At 39.6% G+C, this 16034-nt stretch overlaps 1 protein-coding gene across 1 annotated transcript in view; it reads left to right on the top strand.

The window, feature by feature from the left end:
• FTO (fat mass and obesity associated) overlaps positions 1–16034 on the top strand; it is a 313815-nt gene that overhangs the window by 17571 nt on the left and 280210 nt on the right. Inside the window, exons 4-5 of the mRNA XM_006897134.1 lie at positions 489–632; positions 11813–11892. Of these exons, the coding sequence (XP_006897196.1) occupies positions 489–632; positions 11813–11892 (224 nt within the window). The remainder of the gene's footprint in view (positions 1–488; positions 633–11812; positions 11893–16034) is intronic.

The following is a 16034-nucleotide window of genomic DNA, read 5'->3' as shown; positions in this document are numbered from 1 at the left end:
ATTTGTTTGGTAGACTTTCTCTCAATTCCTAAGTGCCCACATTTTCTTTTGAAATATTTTTTAACAACTTTCTGTATCTTTTTAAAAATTTTTATTTAACTTCCTGTATCTTTTTATGGCTTGTTTAGATTTTCTACTTTTTCTGAGATCAACTTTGGTAATTAATATATTCCTTAATACTCATCCATTTAATTCATATCTAATTATTTGCTTGTAATTAAGCAAAATAATTTCTTATTTTCTTAATTTTTAGTGGTCCTTTCCCATTTTATTTACATTTTTTAATTTGTGTATTTATGTAACATAGAAAAGATACAGCAAAGTTATGTATTTTAAAGTATATTTTAAAATGACAAATGTAAGATATATTTTAGTTATTATCAATGTTTCCTTAAAACTTTAGAAGTATTTCTGAAATATAACCATTGTACATGATAGAGATTTCAATAGGACATTTCCTTTCTGAACATTTTCTTCTCTTTTGATAGGCCCTGAAGAGGAAAAAGAAGATGGCCCCCAGCTCGAAGGACGAGATCCTGACACTTGGCATGTGGGTTTTAAGATTTCATGGGACATCGAGACACCTGGTTTGACAATACCTCTTCACCAAGGAGACTGCTACTTCATGCTTGGTAACGTAAAAGAATCAACATATTCATTGAGCGTATTTTAATATGCCTCATGGCATACTATTTCAAGCATTTTATTGGGATAATGGCACTTCATTATAAGAACATGTAGCAATTTTATTGAGATACTGCAAAGTTATCAGTGTGAAGTTTCTAAAATATTTTACCATGTGTACTCATTCCTAGTGAGCTCTGGTGGCCCAATGGTAAAAATCTGTGTTGTAATCCTAAAGGCATGTGATTTGTATCCACTAGCTGCTCCATAGGAGAAAGATGGGCAATCTCCTCTCATACAAGCACTGCCTCTAAAAACCTGCTGGAGGGTCAGCTATGGGTTGATGCCAAATTTGTAGCACAAAACAACAACATAGCTGTTCCTAGTAGCAGGAGAGGTGGGGTCCCCCCCCCCCCACTTTTTGATTTTAGTTTCTTCTCTGGAATAGCTGACATTACTTAGCCTTTCTTTCTACGTGTCATTACTTCTCTGGGAAGCTTTATTTATTTTTTTTTTATAGCGAGGGAATTCGAAGCTGTAGAGTTTTCACAGGCTTTATTTTATTTTTTTTATTTGCTGTTAAGTGTTTTATCTTGTTTTGCTTTTCTCACTAGTTTTCTGATGTATGCAGATATTTTTACTGACAAATCTTCTTAGGTTAATTTTCTCCTTGTTTCTAGCTTCTGATTATCAGTTTATCTCACTTAGACTTTCCTGGGAGTTTGGCCCATGTGTTTGTTGGTTTTGGAGCCTCTGAGTACCACAACTCAAGTATTATGTTATGATAAGAATTAGTTTCTAAAAAAAAGAATTATTTTGTAATTAATTGGTCATTTGTTCTAGCAATTATTTAAGTTCAGAGGAGATAATGGGAATAAATCTATAGGGCCCTTGAGTTCTACAGATTCATAGATCTTTAAATCTTTTTCTCAAAGTTTTTACCCTTCACATATAAGCTTAAGTGGTTTAAATTAAGGGTGTATTCCTAGTATTTGGATAGCTGCTTCCTATGAGAATTTTATGTCCAGCTTTTTGGGAAAATACCAAACTGCCTCCTGGGGTAGTTATATCATTTTACAATCCTGCCATCATTGTATGAAATTTCCAATCTCTCTGCCACTCCTCCCCAACATTTATTGCTTGCTGTCCTAGCAAATCTTGCTACTGCTGCTGGAGTGAAATGATACCTCATTGTGGTTTGGATTTGCATCTCTCTCATTGCCAGAGGTTTTGATCATTTCTTCATGTGTCCTTGGCCATTCGAATGTCTTCCTTTTGTGAAGTCTTTTGCTCATTTTGTTTTTGGGTTATTAGTCTATTTCTTGAGAATTCCCTGTAGTATTCTAGAAACTTTCATTCTGAGACCCATCTCATTGTGAGATGTCATTGCCATACGTCATTTCTAATCAGGAGAGTTTCTTATCACCCTATTGATTGTGTACGTACACTCTGTGTCAGTTGTACTCTCTCTGCCTTATGATGATTTTTTTAAAAAATTCTTATATCTTATTATTTATGGCTTAAATTCTTTTTTTCTGTCATTTGTAACCTCTTCAGTAATTGTTTATGTAAGTCCATGTTATTTATTTTATCTGGTTCCCTGATCTCGGGTCACTTCTTTTATGGTTTCAATTTTTTTCCCATTCTTTGTAACTTTTTTAATAGCTGTTCATAAAACTCCACATCAATATATTGCTTATGTTTCTCTGTCTCTGGAGTTATCTGTTGAGTCTGGAGTCTGACCTTTTTTTTTTAGGAAAAAGAGTGTTGTTTTTTCATAATGGCTGAAGATGCCTACTGTTTTTTTGACATTATATGAAATTCTTGTTTTATGTGTGAGGGTGTTTCTGTTGTGTCTGTGTAGGTTGTTAACAGTTCCTTGTTTTTATGATGTTGTTAATAAGTTGCAGACATAACATGTTTTCCCCAATTGAATTTTCTGCTAGCAGTTTTCTTCCACTGGTTATGTATGGGCAGATCTGTTCCCTGATTCCTATGGCACCTTCTCTGGTTGGAGGGGCAGTAGCTGGGATCTTTCCCTTTTTCCAGCTATGGTGGGCCTGTTTCTCTGTCCTGTCCTGTAGCTTGATATGGGGGATGTTTTCCCCAGTCCCAGGAGTCCTTCCCTAGATTTATTGCTCAGGGAAAAGGCTCAGAAAAGTGACAAAATATTAATAGTGCATCCCCCAGGTCTCAGTAGTTGCTAATGGTCATGTCCCTTTCCCCTCTCCTGGAGCTTGTTGGGGAGACGGAGTGGAGGTGGCTATTCCTGCCTGAGCAGATAAGTCTCAAGGAAGCGCCAGCTTCTCACCAATACAGCTCCCAATTCTTGACATTAATGTCCAAGCTTACCTGCATCTCCTCTTCACAAGTTGCCAATGGGAAGATCAGGATTCTTGTGTGAGCCAGCAAAGCCCAGTTTCTCAGCAATGCAGTTCCCAATTGTGGCTGCCTTCTAATCGCACTTTAAACTGACATCAGCAGATTTTGCCAATGTCTTTTGATTTCTTGACTACTGTTACCTTAGGAGCTAATTGTGGAGCCAGTTAAAATGAAATTATTGATAACTTCAATCTTTGTCCAGCACACAGATTGATTACTTATAAAGAAAGGATATATCCCTGGCGTACACCTTTCCTGATGTTGAACTTAGTATGCTCTGTTTCTTTGCTGTGTTCTGACAACTACTTCATGGTCTGTTATTCTGTACTTATAACTGTTATTCAGATATATACACTAACCCTAAAGCCAAAGTTGCTGAAGGTGATGACTGTTTCCAGCTCCTTCATCTGGTAGCCGGCTGGTGAGGAATTGTGTTGCTAATCCCAAAGTGCACAGTTGGACCCACCAGCTGTGGAAAAGATGGGCACTTTCCTCCTGTGGGATTCACAGACTCTGGAAACCTTCTGGTGAGTCAGCTAAGAGTGAGTTCTGACTCAGTGGACGTAACACCCACCACCAACTTTTGTACTCTGATATTGATCAGACATGTACTCAAGCTGCATTCATAACTGATGGCTGGAATGAAAAAAAATTAGAAACAAGGAAGGAAGACTGATCCTTGACTTGTGTGGACTTGGTGACAGAAATGAGTCTGGATAGTTAATAATTTCATTTTGTACAATGAGTGAGTTAAAAATTACAAATGTTGTTGTTGTTGTTAGGTGCCATTGAGTCATAGACGACTCGTAGCGACCCTATGAATGACAGACCTGAGCACTTTCATGGAGTTTCCGGAGGCAAGCCATTTCAGAAGTGGATGCCACTCCTGCTTCCAAGCTTGTTTTAATCGGGAAGCTCCACCAAACACTGTCCATTTTTAAAAATCATAAACAGTGATTGTGCACATGGGCCTCACCTGATTGACCTCACAGGCATCGGATTGCCTTTGTGTAACGAGTTGGGGAAGAAGTTCACTATCATTTAATGTATTAAATGGTCATTGGTCGTGTTGTCAGGAGGAGCGGGTCATTGGAAAAGAGCTTCATGCTTGAAAAGTCAGTAAAGGAGAGGAAGATCCTCAATGTGTGAGTTGACACAGTGACTGCAGCATTGCGTTTTAGTGCAGCTGGGATTGTGAGATTGGCACAGGTTTTGATCTGTTGTACATACAGTCACTGTGAGTCGAAGCTGACTCAGTGATACCTGAGTCAACAACAGTAACAGCAACACAAATACACATTTGAAAGTATACATTGAAGTCCTCTAGTTATTGTTGATAATAAACAGAAAAATTATCGTTTCTGCCGTCAGATATGGCTAAAATATCTGATATCCTGCTAAACTGCGCCACACATAGCATACTAACGCCTGCATTTAGACTGTGTTTTTTAATTAAGATTTCATATTTGATTTCTTACATGAGTGTTTCGTTTGCTTCCCCCACTCCCCCAACAAGACTAAACTGAAAGTTACCCAGGGCCTCATGCTGTCTCTCTTTAATTTTTAAAAGTAAACTGGCTCACAGTGCACCGTGGAGGGACCTCTTCACTATGCTGATACCTGAAATCTGAACTTCATAGCACTTATGAAAAGGAAACAGGTTAGGTCAATTTATAATAATATATTAGTCTACAGAGGAAGTGCAGACTGTCTCCAGTAAATACTCGAGGGGTGTCTGCTGGGGAATGTGGCGGGTGCCGGTAATAAATCCGCTGCCCGTGCAAGTGAGTGAAGGCTCTGCCGGCAGTGCCTGAGGACACACTTAACTGGGGTTTGTTACTGTTTTACTTTTAAATTGCAAACTTTGCCCTAATCTCAAGAGTTAGACATGACCAGATTTGCAAACAGATTTACAGTTTTCACTAATTTTCCAACTAGGTCTTCAAAATACACTTAGAGAGGGGAAAAATATACACACACACACACACACACACACACACACACACACACACACACTCTGGTCTGGTCTTTCTCAGTCTGGGGTGATTTACTCTGCTACAGATGTTTTCTATAGAGCAGATGTAACGGAGGAGTTAGGAACTTAACACTGGCTTAAAGACGAACTCTGAGTTTGTTATTCACGCAACAGATTATCCAGTTCAAGGGACATCCACTCAGTTATGTTCATTAACCAGGAGCAGAGTATGGAGGTAGTCTATGTCAGGATAAAGGTAAGGAGTAAGCAAATATGGGGGGACAATTTTTTTTTGGAGTGCTACCTAATTAATCTTGGAAGGAAGAGTGGCATCCACTTCCATAATAGCTTGCCTCCGGAAACCCTGTGAACCTGGAGAGAGGATGAAAGGCACCCAAGTGTCGAGGACTCTCCTTCATAGGGTCGCTATGAGTTGCCTGCGACTCGACGGCACTTAACAACAACAACCCCATTAATCATTAATGGTTATATGCTGCTTTCTTGACTGTAGGGTACTATGGTGGCTCTAGGATACGTAGTTGTGCTGCCAACCCAGAGGCACGTGGTCAGAAGCCACAAGCTACTTTCTATGAGAAAGATGGAATTTCTCCTCCCGTGCAGTTTGCTGCCTTTGAAAACCAGCTGACGGGTCAGCCATGAGTGGATTCTGACTTGAGGCCACAATATGACAACAGGATTCTTGACGCTATTCTATCTGGTCTTCTGCAGCTCACCCAAATCCTATTTTAAATGGTCTGTCTCACTACAGTAACTAGCTGTGAAATGTTCAATTCCCAAGTAAAAATGTTTCTGAAAAAGAAATCTCTGAGTGAACATTTTTCTACACAAAACCAGAAAGTCTGTACTTCATCAAAAGTTTGTTGTTGTTTTTGGATACTGCTGAGTTGGAATTGACTCATAGCCGGTTCTCCAAGCAGCTTTTCAGAGGCTGTAAATTGCACTGAAGGGATTTGCCCATCTTTATCCTGTGGAGCAGTTGGTAGATTCGAACCCCTTGCTTTTGAGCTGATAGTTCATCTAAGAACTGAGCCCATAGAGCTGAACAGTGAAAACATTATGGGATTCATTGTCATGCAAACAGGTTCCAGATTCATTTCACTATTCATCAGTTCTCCTTCAGTTTTCCTTATTCATTGTCTAACTTATGTGTCTATAAGAAGCAATTGAAACTTGACGGCACCTAACAGATGCCTCTCTTTCCCTCCCCACCTCAATTGTAAAATGAATACTTAATGCTATTTGATCCTTAGAGTTACTGTGAAAATAGATTTTAAAGGAAAAATGTATAGGAAAGAGATTTGCAGACAACACTTCAAAATGTGGGGCATTATTAAGAAGATTGGGTCCCAGGCCATTGACCTGATGGACAAGTCCTGAATGCTATATTCTCATCTGCTTTGTGCCCTGACTTTGTAAGCTTTCCCCCTAATTGCTCCACGTGTTTTCCCCTGGAAACATGAAGGAGCTACAAGAAAGGGAAATCACACCAATCATCCTTGAGAGTGAAGAATGTTAACGTCTAGCCATTGTCGAATCAGATTTCTGTGGTAACGCTAGCCTCACCCTGACTGAGGCTCAGTTTACTTATAGACCTTGTCTAGTAATTTTTCTAATAGAGTCAGGTCGTTTTTTTCCTTTTTCAAAAATTAATTTTAATGAAAGTTTACAGAGACTTTGGATTTCCATTCATTCATTGTTGCACTTCTCTTCGGTTCACCATTCCTAACATAACTGTGATAGCAAGATCCCGAACATGGAATGTTTGGTGTGGCATGATCTGAAAATGGGACACAGTTCAAGTTTTGGCATCAACATGGGCTTTGTCGTTGGAGCCTGTGGCCCTGTGAGCTGGAAGAACAGAGGCCTCTCGTAGTTAAAAGGCTCTTAACCAGGACTTGGCTGAGATTTAACTTGGAGACTGTGGTATCTTCATAAATCCTACTGTCAGACATTTTTTCTCAAAGCAAAAGGCTTTTGTTATTTCTTCCTCTTACTTGATTACCTTCCTCCTCCAGCCTCTAACTGACCAACTGAAGTGAAATGTTTCTGTAATTTATGGCTTAATCATAAATTAGAAATAATTATGCTTTATTACCTCTCGTGTGTCTTGAAACGTAGGTGCTGTGTTCTGCTTTCTGCCGAGGCAAGGGAATAATACAGAAACCGTCGTCAATTATAACTTCAGGCTGCAGTTGGTAAGCTTGAGGAGTTGTCATTTTAAGTGGAAAGTGCTTGAACAGGCAAATGAGCCCCTGTCATGTTTATTTTCACTTTGAAAAGTAGAAACATGACAGTACAGTTTCAACTGCTTGTCCGCCATGAACTTGGGATGTTCTTCCTGCCTCCTCAGCACCTGCCTTACTTGCGTCTCGCTCGTTACTGCTTTGCAGAGTTGAGGGTATCTCATTGCTTTTGAGACTTTTGCTCTAAACTATGCCCCAAGTATTGACATTGTCAAACTCATGCTGTGAGATTTGATACCTGATCTTCCCCCCCACCCCAACTTCACTCAGTAGCTTTAGGGGGAGAACCACAGCTTGCAGAATATGTGCCACGTCTAAGAGCCTAAGTGTGTTCCTGTCTACCGCCTTGAGGGAATCAGTTCTATCGTTTTAAAGGGCTTATTACATCCAGTTTTTCCTCATTTCTATATCATTTCTATCTCGAGCCATACTTGAAGGGAATGTGATGAGTAATTACTCAGAGCCGCGAACTGTGCTGAGGCTTTGAGATATTTTATTTATTCTTCCTAAGTCGGCTAACTAAGTAGTCCTACCCTTCTGATTCCTACTTTTTCCTTGAAAGGAAAATCAGTGGAGATTGACAGTGAATGAGTTGGGGTTTCTTTTAGGGGCGGTGGAAATATTCTAAACTTAGATTGTGGTGGTGATTACACAGTGCATTGAATCATACACTTTTGATGGGCCAGTTGATGAGATATGATGGGCCAGTTCATTGAGATATGAGTTATATCTCAATGAAGCTGTTTTTCAAAAGGAAATGGGAGCTCAGTGGTAAGATAACTAGTTCAAGTTTATCTAATGAGCTTCTGTTTGAATCCAAGTTTTTCGGAGACAAAAGCTGTTCTTTCCTAATCCATGCCACCTCTCCTAATTATGTGGTAGTGGCATTCTTTTTTAAAAAAAAAATACAGAAAATGGCCTATAAGTACACGGGAAGCATGCTGCAAGTCATTAGTCATCAAGACAGTGCAAATCAAAAGGACAGTGAAATGCTACTTCGCACTCGCTGAGATGGCTGTTATCTGAAAAATTAACAATACCGAGTGCTGATGAGGATGCTTGGATTCCCTTGCAGTTCTAGTGGGAGTGTACAGTCAGTTTGGTGACTGTCAGAAATTTCAACATAGAATTACCACATCACCCAGTGTTGCCTTGTTTCCTTGTGTTGTCATAACAAATTACCATCATTTGGGAACAGAACTGTATTGTTTTACAGTTCTAGAGGACAGAAGTCCCAATCTAGAAGGTATCAGCAGAGTAAATTCCTTCTGAGGAGTTTGGTAGAACAGTTGTTCCATGAGTCTTTCCTAGATCCTGGTGGCTAGTAAGCCTTGCCATTCCTTGTCTGTTTATAGATTCCCCTGTTTCTTTTTCAAAAAAGATACAACTCAGAAGGGATTGGAACTCATTTTACTCTGCATGATGCTGTTAACTGATAACATCTCAAAGAAATCTTTGATTTCCCTAAGCAAGATTACATTTACAGGTACAGGGGTTATGAGTTCAACATAGCTTTCGTGGGGACATAATTCAATCCGTAACCCTCAACTGTTTCACTCTTGGTATATATCCAAGAAATTTCCAAGCAGCAGCTCGGACACACACACGCCCCCACCCCACCCCCCCACACACATCCACACACCCACCCCTCCTGTGTTCATTGCAGCATTACTAAGAATAGTAGCCAAAAGGTGGAAATAAATACTCTTCAACACATGAATGAATAAATAAATTGTGGTCTAGTCACAAAATGAGGAAATGAAGTCATTCTCTATCCTTAAGCATTGCAGCTTGTGGCTTGATTTATTCTTTAGTTCTTTCAGCTTAAGAAATGCTGAGATAATTCAGCTCTTCTGTTTTTCCGACTCCAGCTCCTTGCACATTATAATATTTTGCTTTGTCTTCCCGAGCAGCCCTTTGAAACCTTCTATTCAGGTCCTTAACGTCTTGATTTCTTTGCTTTGGCTTCTCAACACTCTAGTGCAATATTCAGAGTCTCTTCTGACATCCATTTTGGCCTTCTTCTTTCTTCTTTTTAATGACTTTTTGCATTCTTCATGAAAGATATTCTTGATACCTTTTCACAGCTTATCTGGACTTTGTTCATTAGTGTTTAGGGCCTCAACCCTATTCCTGAATTGGTTTTTAAATTCATGGGAGATAGACTTAAGATCGAATTGTCATTCCTGTGGATATGACTTAACCTTTAATTTTAATTTGAATTTGCATATGAGCAGTTTGGAATCGACTAGCTGCTTCTTGGCAGAGAGATGAACACTCTCTTCCTGTGCAGTGTGTAGCCTCAGAATACCCAGTGGAGGGTCAGCGATGCTTCGGTTCTGACTTAATGACACACAACAGCAACAACAGAGTTCTTTACAACACTAGTGCTTTGAATGGCAATCTTTATGTGTTATATTTATGTTTTGACAACTTCCAATTTTCCTAGATTCATGCTTCATACATTCCATATTCCAGTTATTATTGGATATTTGCGGCTTTTTCTTATCACTTTGAGTCTTGCCTCATCAGTACATGAAGGTCCTTTTGTTGAAAGCATGCATGTCATTCCAGTAGACCCCACTTTGAGAAAGCAGCCATTTCTCCCTGTCATATTTTGCATGTCTTCCATCCAACCTGAACCTTTATTCAGCAGCGTCCTTCCATTGTCCATAGAGTTTTTGAAAGCCTGCTATTTCAGAAGTGGTTGGCCAATCCTTCATCTTGCTCTGTCTTAGTCTAGAAGCTCCACTGAAACCTGTCTACCTTGGGTGACCCTGCTGGTGTGTGAAAACCTGTGGTATTGCTTCCCGCATCACAGCAGCACATAAGACATCACTCTACAACAACCTGGCAGATGAGTGGTGATTCAAAATGCAATCAGGATGCATTTATAATAATGGATGACTATAAAGCAAAAGCTGGAAACAAAGAAGAAAGACCGGTGGTTGGGAACCGTAGCCTTGGTGACAGAAATGAGGCTGGAAAGCGAATGATAAAATTCTGTACAATGAATAGTTTGCATATTACAAACACTTTGAAAAACCACCAAAGCCTTCTGTAAATGGTGACTATCCACAGGGACTTCACCCAGTGGATATACAGCAATTAGATTGACTGTATCTGGGAAAGCAAAGTTGGAGAAGCTCCATACTAGCAATCAAAAGCAGGCCATAAGCTAAATTTGGGACAGATCACCAGCTCTGTGCAAGTTCAAACTGAAGTTTCACCAAAATGTGTCCTGGAACATATCTCAACTGCAGTTAAAAAAACCCTTAAGAATAGATTTAGAAAAAAAAAAATAGATTGGGTGCATTGAATGCTAATGACCAAAGAGCAGAGGAGTTGTGGAATGACATCAAGGTCATCGTTCATGAAGTTAATTAAAAAAAAAAAAAAGAAGACAAAGATAGGGAAGAAAAAAATACCAAAGTGAATGTCAGAAGGCAGAAGAGACTCTGCAACTTGCATTAGAAAAAAAAAGAAGCCAAGACAAGGGGGAAAAAGAATCCTGAATGGAGGTGAGAGAGCTGAAAAGATGATTTCAAAGGGCAGCTCAAGAAGATAAAGCAGTGTCACATGTACAAGGCAAAAGTATTCTAAATAAATGTACAAGGAACTGGAGTCAGAAAGCCCAAGAGAAGAACACTCTCCTCATTTTTCAGACTGAAAGAACTGAATAAAAAAAAGTCAAATATCAAGTCGCAACAGTGAAGGGCTTTATGAGCAAACTCTCGTGTGATGCAAGCCCAAAAGGAGATGGAAGGAATATGCAGACATTGTACCAACAGGAATTGGCCAAGATGGAACCATTTCAGGAAGCAGCATAGGATGAAGAACCATTAATACTGAAGGAAGAAGTCCAAGCTGCACTGATGGCTTTGGCAAAAAAATAAAGTCCTAGGAATTGATGGAATCCAGCTGAAGTGTTTCAGTAATCAGATGCAATCTTGGCCGTGCTCTTCCGTCTCTGCCGACAAAGATGGAAGACAGCAGTGTATCCTGCTGACTGAAAGAGTTATATTTGTCCTCATTCCTAAAAAAAAAAAAGTGATTAAATAAACAGAATGTGGAAATTATCTAACAGTATCATCATTACCACATGCAAGTAGAATCTTGCTGAACATTAGTAAAAAATGGCTGGAACAGTATGTTGACAAGGAACTGCCACATATAAAAGATGTGTTCTGTTGAGAAAATCTACTGTCATGGACCTCTCCAAAGTAGTAAAGAGCCCAAGCCATGATATTTTCAATTACTTCTGAAAGTAGAAAAATTAAAAAAGATGAGTGAAGCCTTGTTGTTGTTAGGTACCATTGAGGATGGAACCACGTATCTTTGGCTTGACAGCACAACTTCTTACCACTAAGCCATCAGAGTGGGTTTTTTAAAAAAGAACACCAGAACTCCCTAAAAGAATGCTAAGTAAATGTTAATTCTTTGATAATGTAATTTTCTTGACAGATTTGTATTTCTGATACATTGGTATTTCTGTTAAATATTTATAGTGACTAATAAATGTTTATTTTTTTGGTTTTGTTTTTTTTAAATTCCATATTTTCTACAGATGATCTCAATGCTACTCACCAACACTGTGTTTTGGCTGGTTCACAACCTCGATTTAGTTCTACCCACCGAGTGGCAGAGGTAAGTCTAAATAAAAAATACAGTTAAAAGACAATTGTATATGACAGAAGTGGTTGAATGAGCAATTTATTGTGGATCTTTGGAAGGCTATTTGATAGGAATATTATTTTTATCTAACTTTAGTTTAAATGTTATTTACTGAATTTTTTATCATTGGCTTGTGTTTGCTAAAATTGTAAAGTATGTATAACATTGGATTAAGAATATTCTGCGAGTTTGTTTCTTGTGAAGGTAATTACTAGTGGTGGGTGTGGCTAATTCAAGGTTTTCTAAAACAGTTGTATCCATCAAGGTCAAAGACAAGAGATGGCCAGGAAGAATTGGATGGATCCATGTGCTTATGCATGCTTTAGCATCGACCAGGCTAACATAGTTAAGAATTTACATTTCTCTTGACTTTTGATCATGTTTCTGAGTATGTGAGTAGAATTAAGGAGAAAAGTCTAGTGGTGTCAAGGAATTTATGAGCTCCATGGTTGTCTTTGTGACCTCTCAGATTTTCTACTTTCATATTTCATATATTCCACTTTCCAGTTATTAAAGGATGCTTGCAGTTGTTTCTCTTCCTTTTGAGTCATTTCCTGTCTAAAGAACAAGGCTGGTATGGGACAGCTATATCTAAACTCCTCCAACCCCTCTCCATGGGGAGAGGAAATACTCCCCATTAACAGTACCCACAACACAAAACCAATTCCCATGAAGCTAGGTACCTTCTGTCCTCCTGCACCTCTTTCTACTCACCCCAACATTAATCTTACTGCCCGACCGAGTCCAAAATATGTTGCAGTGACTTTTGACTACATAGAACCATATAAGGGAAGTCAAAAGGCTGTAATTCAAGTTGGTAGTGGATACAATCACTCAGGAGAGCTTCCGAAATGTGCTCACAGGCACCTCACTCTTGTGGCTTTAGGCAAGTATTACAAAGTTCTCAGTCCTGCCAGTTACGCCTCTCTCTCTTCCAGTCTTCCAACAAACTTAGGCAAAAGCCTTTAACTCTGGTTCCAAGATCAGCTTTGTCTCATGTCGAATCTCTGGTTCTCCGCTTCAACCTAGGCTGTTGCTGCTGGAGGTCTAGCTGGTGTAAGAATCTCTGGCACCAAAGGGCACACATTAGCATGCTTGCTTCACCTTTGCTGGTGGTAAGATTAAAAAAGTCTACCACTGAATCTGCTCAGTCCTCTTATTGGAAGGCTTTCACTCCATATTCACATATTCCCACCTGTATACTTGGCCAAGTCAAAGTCAATGGCTAGGGAAAGAATTTTGAACAATTAACCTTTAACACCACATTTCCAATTCGGGCTCTATTTCTATACTATAGTTACTCATGCTCCTCTGTTGTTCATAGGGTTTTCAAAGACCTGTAATTTTATAAGTACATGACCAATCCTGTTTCTTAGTCTTTCTTAATCTGGGAACTCTGCTGAAACCTCTCCATCATGGATGACCCCTCTGGCATTTAAAACATCAATGACATAGCTTCCAGTATCACAGCAACCCACAAGTTATCCCAGTACAGCCAACTTAATCAATGAGTGGATAAGCAAAATGTGACACATTCGCTTACTAGAGAATCATTTATCAATAAGAGAGAATCATTCATCAGTAAGAGAAGATTAAGGAATCAATGCATGTTACAACATGGATGAACATTAAAAACATGACAAATGAAAGAAGTCACTAAAGACCGTGCATTGTTCAATATCCCTTCTATAAAATGGGCAAAACAGGCAAATGTACAGATAGAAGAAGTAGCTTAATGATGGCCTATGCAGGAGAATCTCCTAGCTAGGATCTGTGTAACAGCAAAATGCACACTCTCCTTCCATTACGATTTGCAACCTGGGAAACCCAGTGGAGGGTTGTTAAGAGTTGGCATCAACTCCCTGACAGTCAGTGGGTGAGTAGATGCAAGAGATCACAAAGGATCACGAAACTGGTATGGGGCCAGACAGTGGTCCATTCTGTTGTCTGTAGGGTCTGTCAGCACCTAACAACATAGGAACTAGACAGTGTGCGGTTCTGTTTTCCACAGGGACTGATTCTATAACACCTAACCATAGTGCAGGGAAAGGAGCCCTGAAGTGTAGTGATCACCTGCTAACTAAGTTAGGTGGCTTGAGCTCACCCATCAGCTCTTTGAGCGAAAGACCAGAAAACTGTGAGGCAGTGTGATTCTCTCATATAAGGTCACTGAGTCAGAATCAACTCAACAGCACCAAACAGTTCAACAATGCAAGGGCTTGGAGAAAGTGAGTGAGGCTCAATTGGTAATTGGTTACTCTAGAGATTTCCTTTTTGGGATGATGATGAAATGTGCTGTTTGTGCTTTAAATGGGCAAATTTTATGGTGAACAAAGTGTATTTCAGCAAAGCTTTTAGTCTTTCTATGTATTGTTGTTGTGTACTGTCGAGTTGAAACTGTTCCATAGGTGACCCTCCAGTGGATTTTCAGAGGCAGTAAACTGTATGAGAGATTGGCCTTTCTCCTGTGGAACAACTGGTAGATTTGGATTGCATGCCTTTGGGTTGGCAATGCAACCCTTACCACTAAATTACCAGAACTCCTTTTTCTCTATGTAAATACATAGGACTTATAATCAGATTTTCACAGGCCCATTATTTTAGAAATAATTCTTCTTCCTCATATGTCTAATGTGTCTTAATATAACCTTAATATAAACCTTTGCTGCAACTTGTCTCCCATGGATGACCCTTCTGGCATTTGAAATACCTGTGGCATAGTTTCTAGCATTACAGCAACCCATAAGTTATACCAGTACAGCAGACTGACAGACAAATGTTATCCTGCTAAGCGCAAACAATAAATGAGCACATACACACTTAAGATGTCAAGTAAGTAGCAATATGGAAATCATTCGCAATATGAGGAATTGACAGGTGAGTATTGTACCTCTAACAGCAAAGTATAAAGATTTCGAAGCAGACAAAAATCATGATGCAGCATACCCTTTTCTAGCCCCACTGGAGGCCCTTGGCAGCACAGCAGGATGGGGTATTGGATAGTAGGATTTGGCACAGACAGTGGCTCAGCTGGATCTTTGGTGCTGATTCTTGGTATAAGGCCCGAGGATGCTAGTCCTGAGATTGAGAAAGGCCTGAAATAGACGGTGAAAGGACCGAAGTTGTCAATGATTTCATCTTGTGTGGTTCAACAATCAACACCATTGCTACCAGCAGTCAAGATATCAAGAGGTGTATGCCATTGGGCAAGTCTACTGTCATGGATCTCTGCAAAATACTGAAAAGCGATGATATCACTCTGAAGACTAAAGTGTGTCTGACTCAGGCCATGGTCTTTTCGACCACATGACTATGCATCTGAGAGCTAGACAGTGAACAAGGAAGAGAGAAGAAGAATTGATGGCTTGAGTTGTGGTATTGGATATCCCATCGACTGTCAAAAGAACAAACAGGTATCTTGAGACAGTGCAACCAGAAAGTTCCTTGGAGGCAAAAATGGGAGTAGATATGTCAGAGACAATGAGGTTGGCACAGAATAGAGCAGGCTGTAGGGCTTTTGTACGTAGGGTCGCTATGAGTCGCAAGCGACTCGACAGCACATAACAACAGCAACAACAAATCGTAAATAACCATTAATAAATTTACCAATATTTTACAAATAGTAAAAACCTTTAATAACCTCTTATGTAAGCCACTCTGCATTTGGGGAAATAAAGATGCTAGTAAATAAACCCAGATTGTCGTCTCTATCCTTTTCTTCTCTTCATAGCCAAGTCGAGCTGCCTGCTCCTGTGCTCCCCGCACTTTAGGATCTTCATATCACAACAGATTTGAGTTTGTTATTAATGTACTGTCAACTTAGAACTGCCTCATAAATGACCCCCTAGTGGGCTTTCCGAGACTGCAAATCTCATGGGAGCAGATGGCCCATCTTTTTCCCTCAGAGCAGCTGGTGGATTTGAACTATGTGCCTTTGAGTTGGCAGCACAACTCCTTACTACCAAGCCACCCGAGCTCCCTACATCTTAGTTACACTTCTGTTTTTGGCTCAGAAATGTTGTCTTCCCCAGGCTTTTGATGGCACATTGTGGCTGACAAAACTGTACAAAGAATCATTAAGGGTTAGCTTTCAAGTTTATTTCTTTTTTTTTTTT

The sequence above is a fragment of the Elephantulus edwardii genome, unplaced genomic scaffold, assembly GCF_000299155.1.
Source record: "Elephantulus edwardii isolate Elephantulus edwardi_28Jun2011 unplaced genomic scaffold, EleEdw1.0 scaffold00201, whole genome shotgun sequence".
Taxonomy (NCBI): Eukaryota; Metazoa; Chordata; class Mammalia; order Macroscelidea; family Macroscelididae; genus Elephantulus; species Elephantulus edwardii.
The sequence above is the reverse complement of the archived record's forward strand: the minus strand, read 5'-3'. Positions and strand labels throughout refer to the sequence as shown.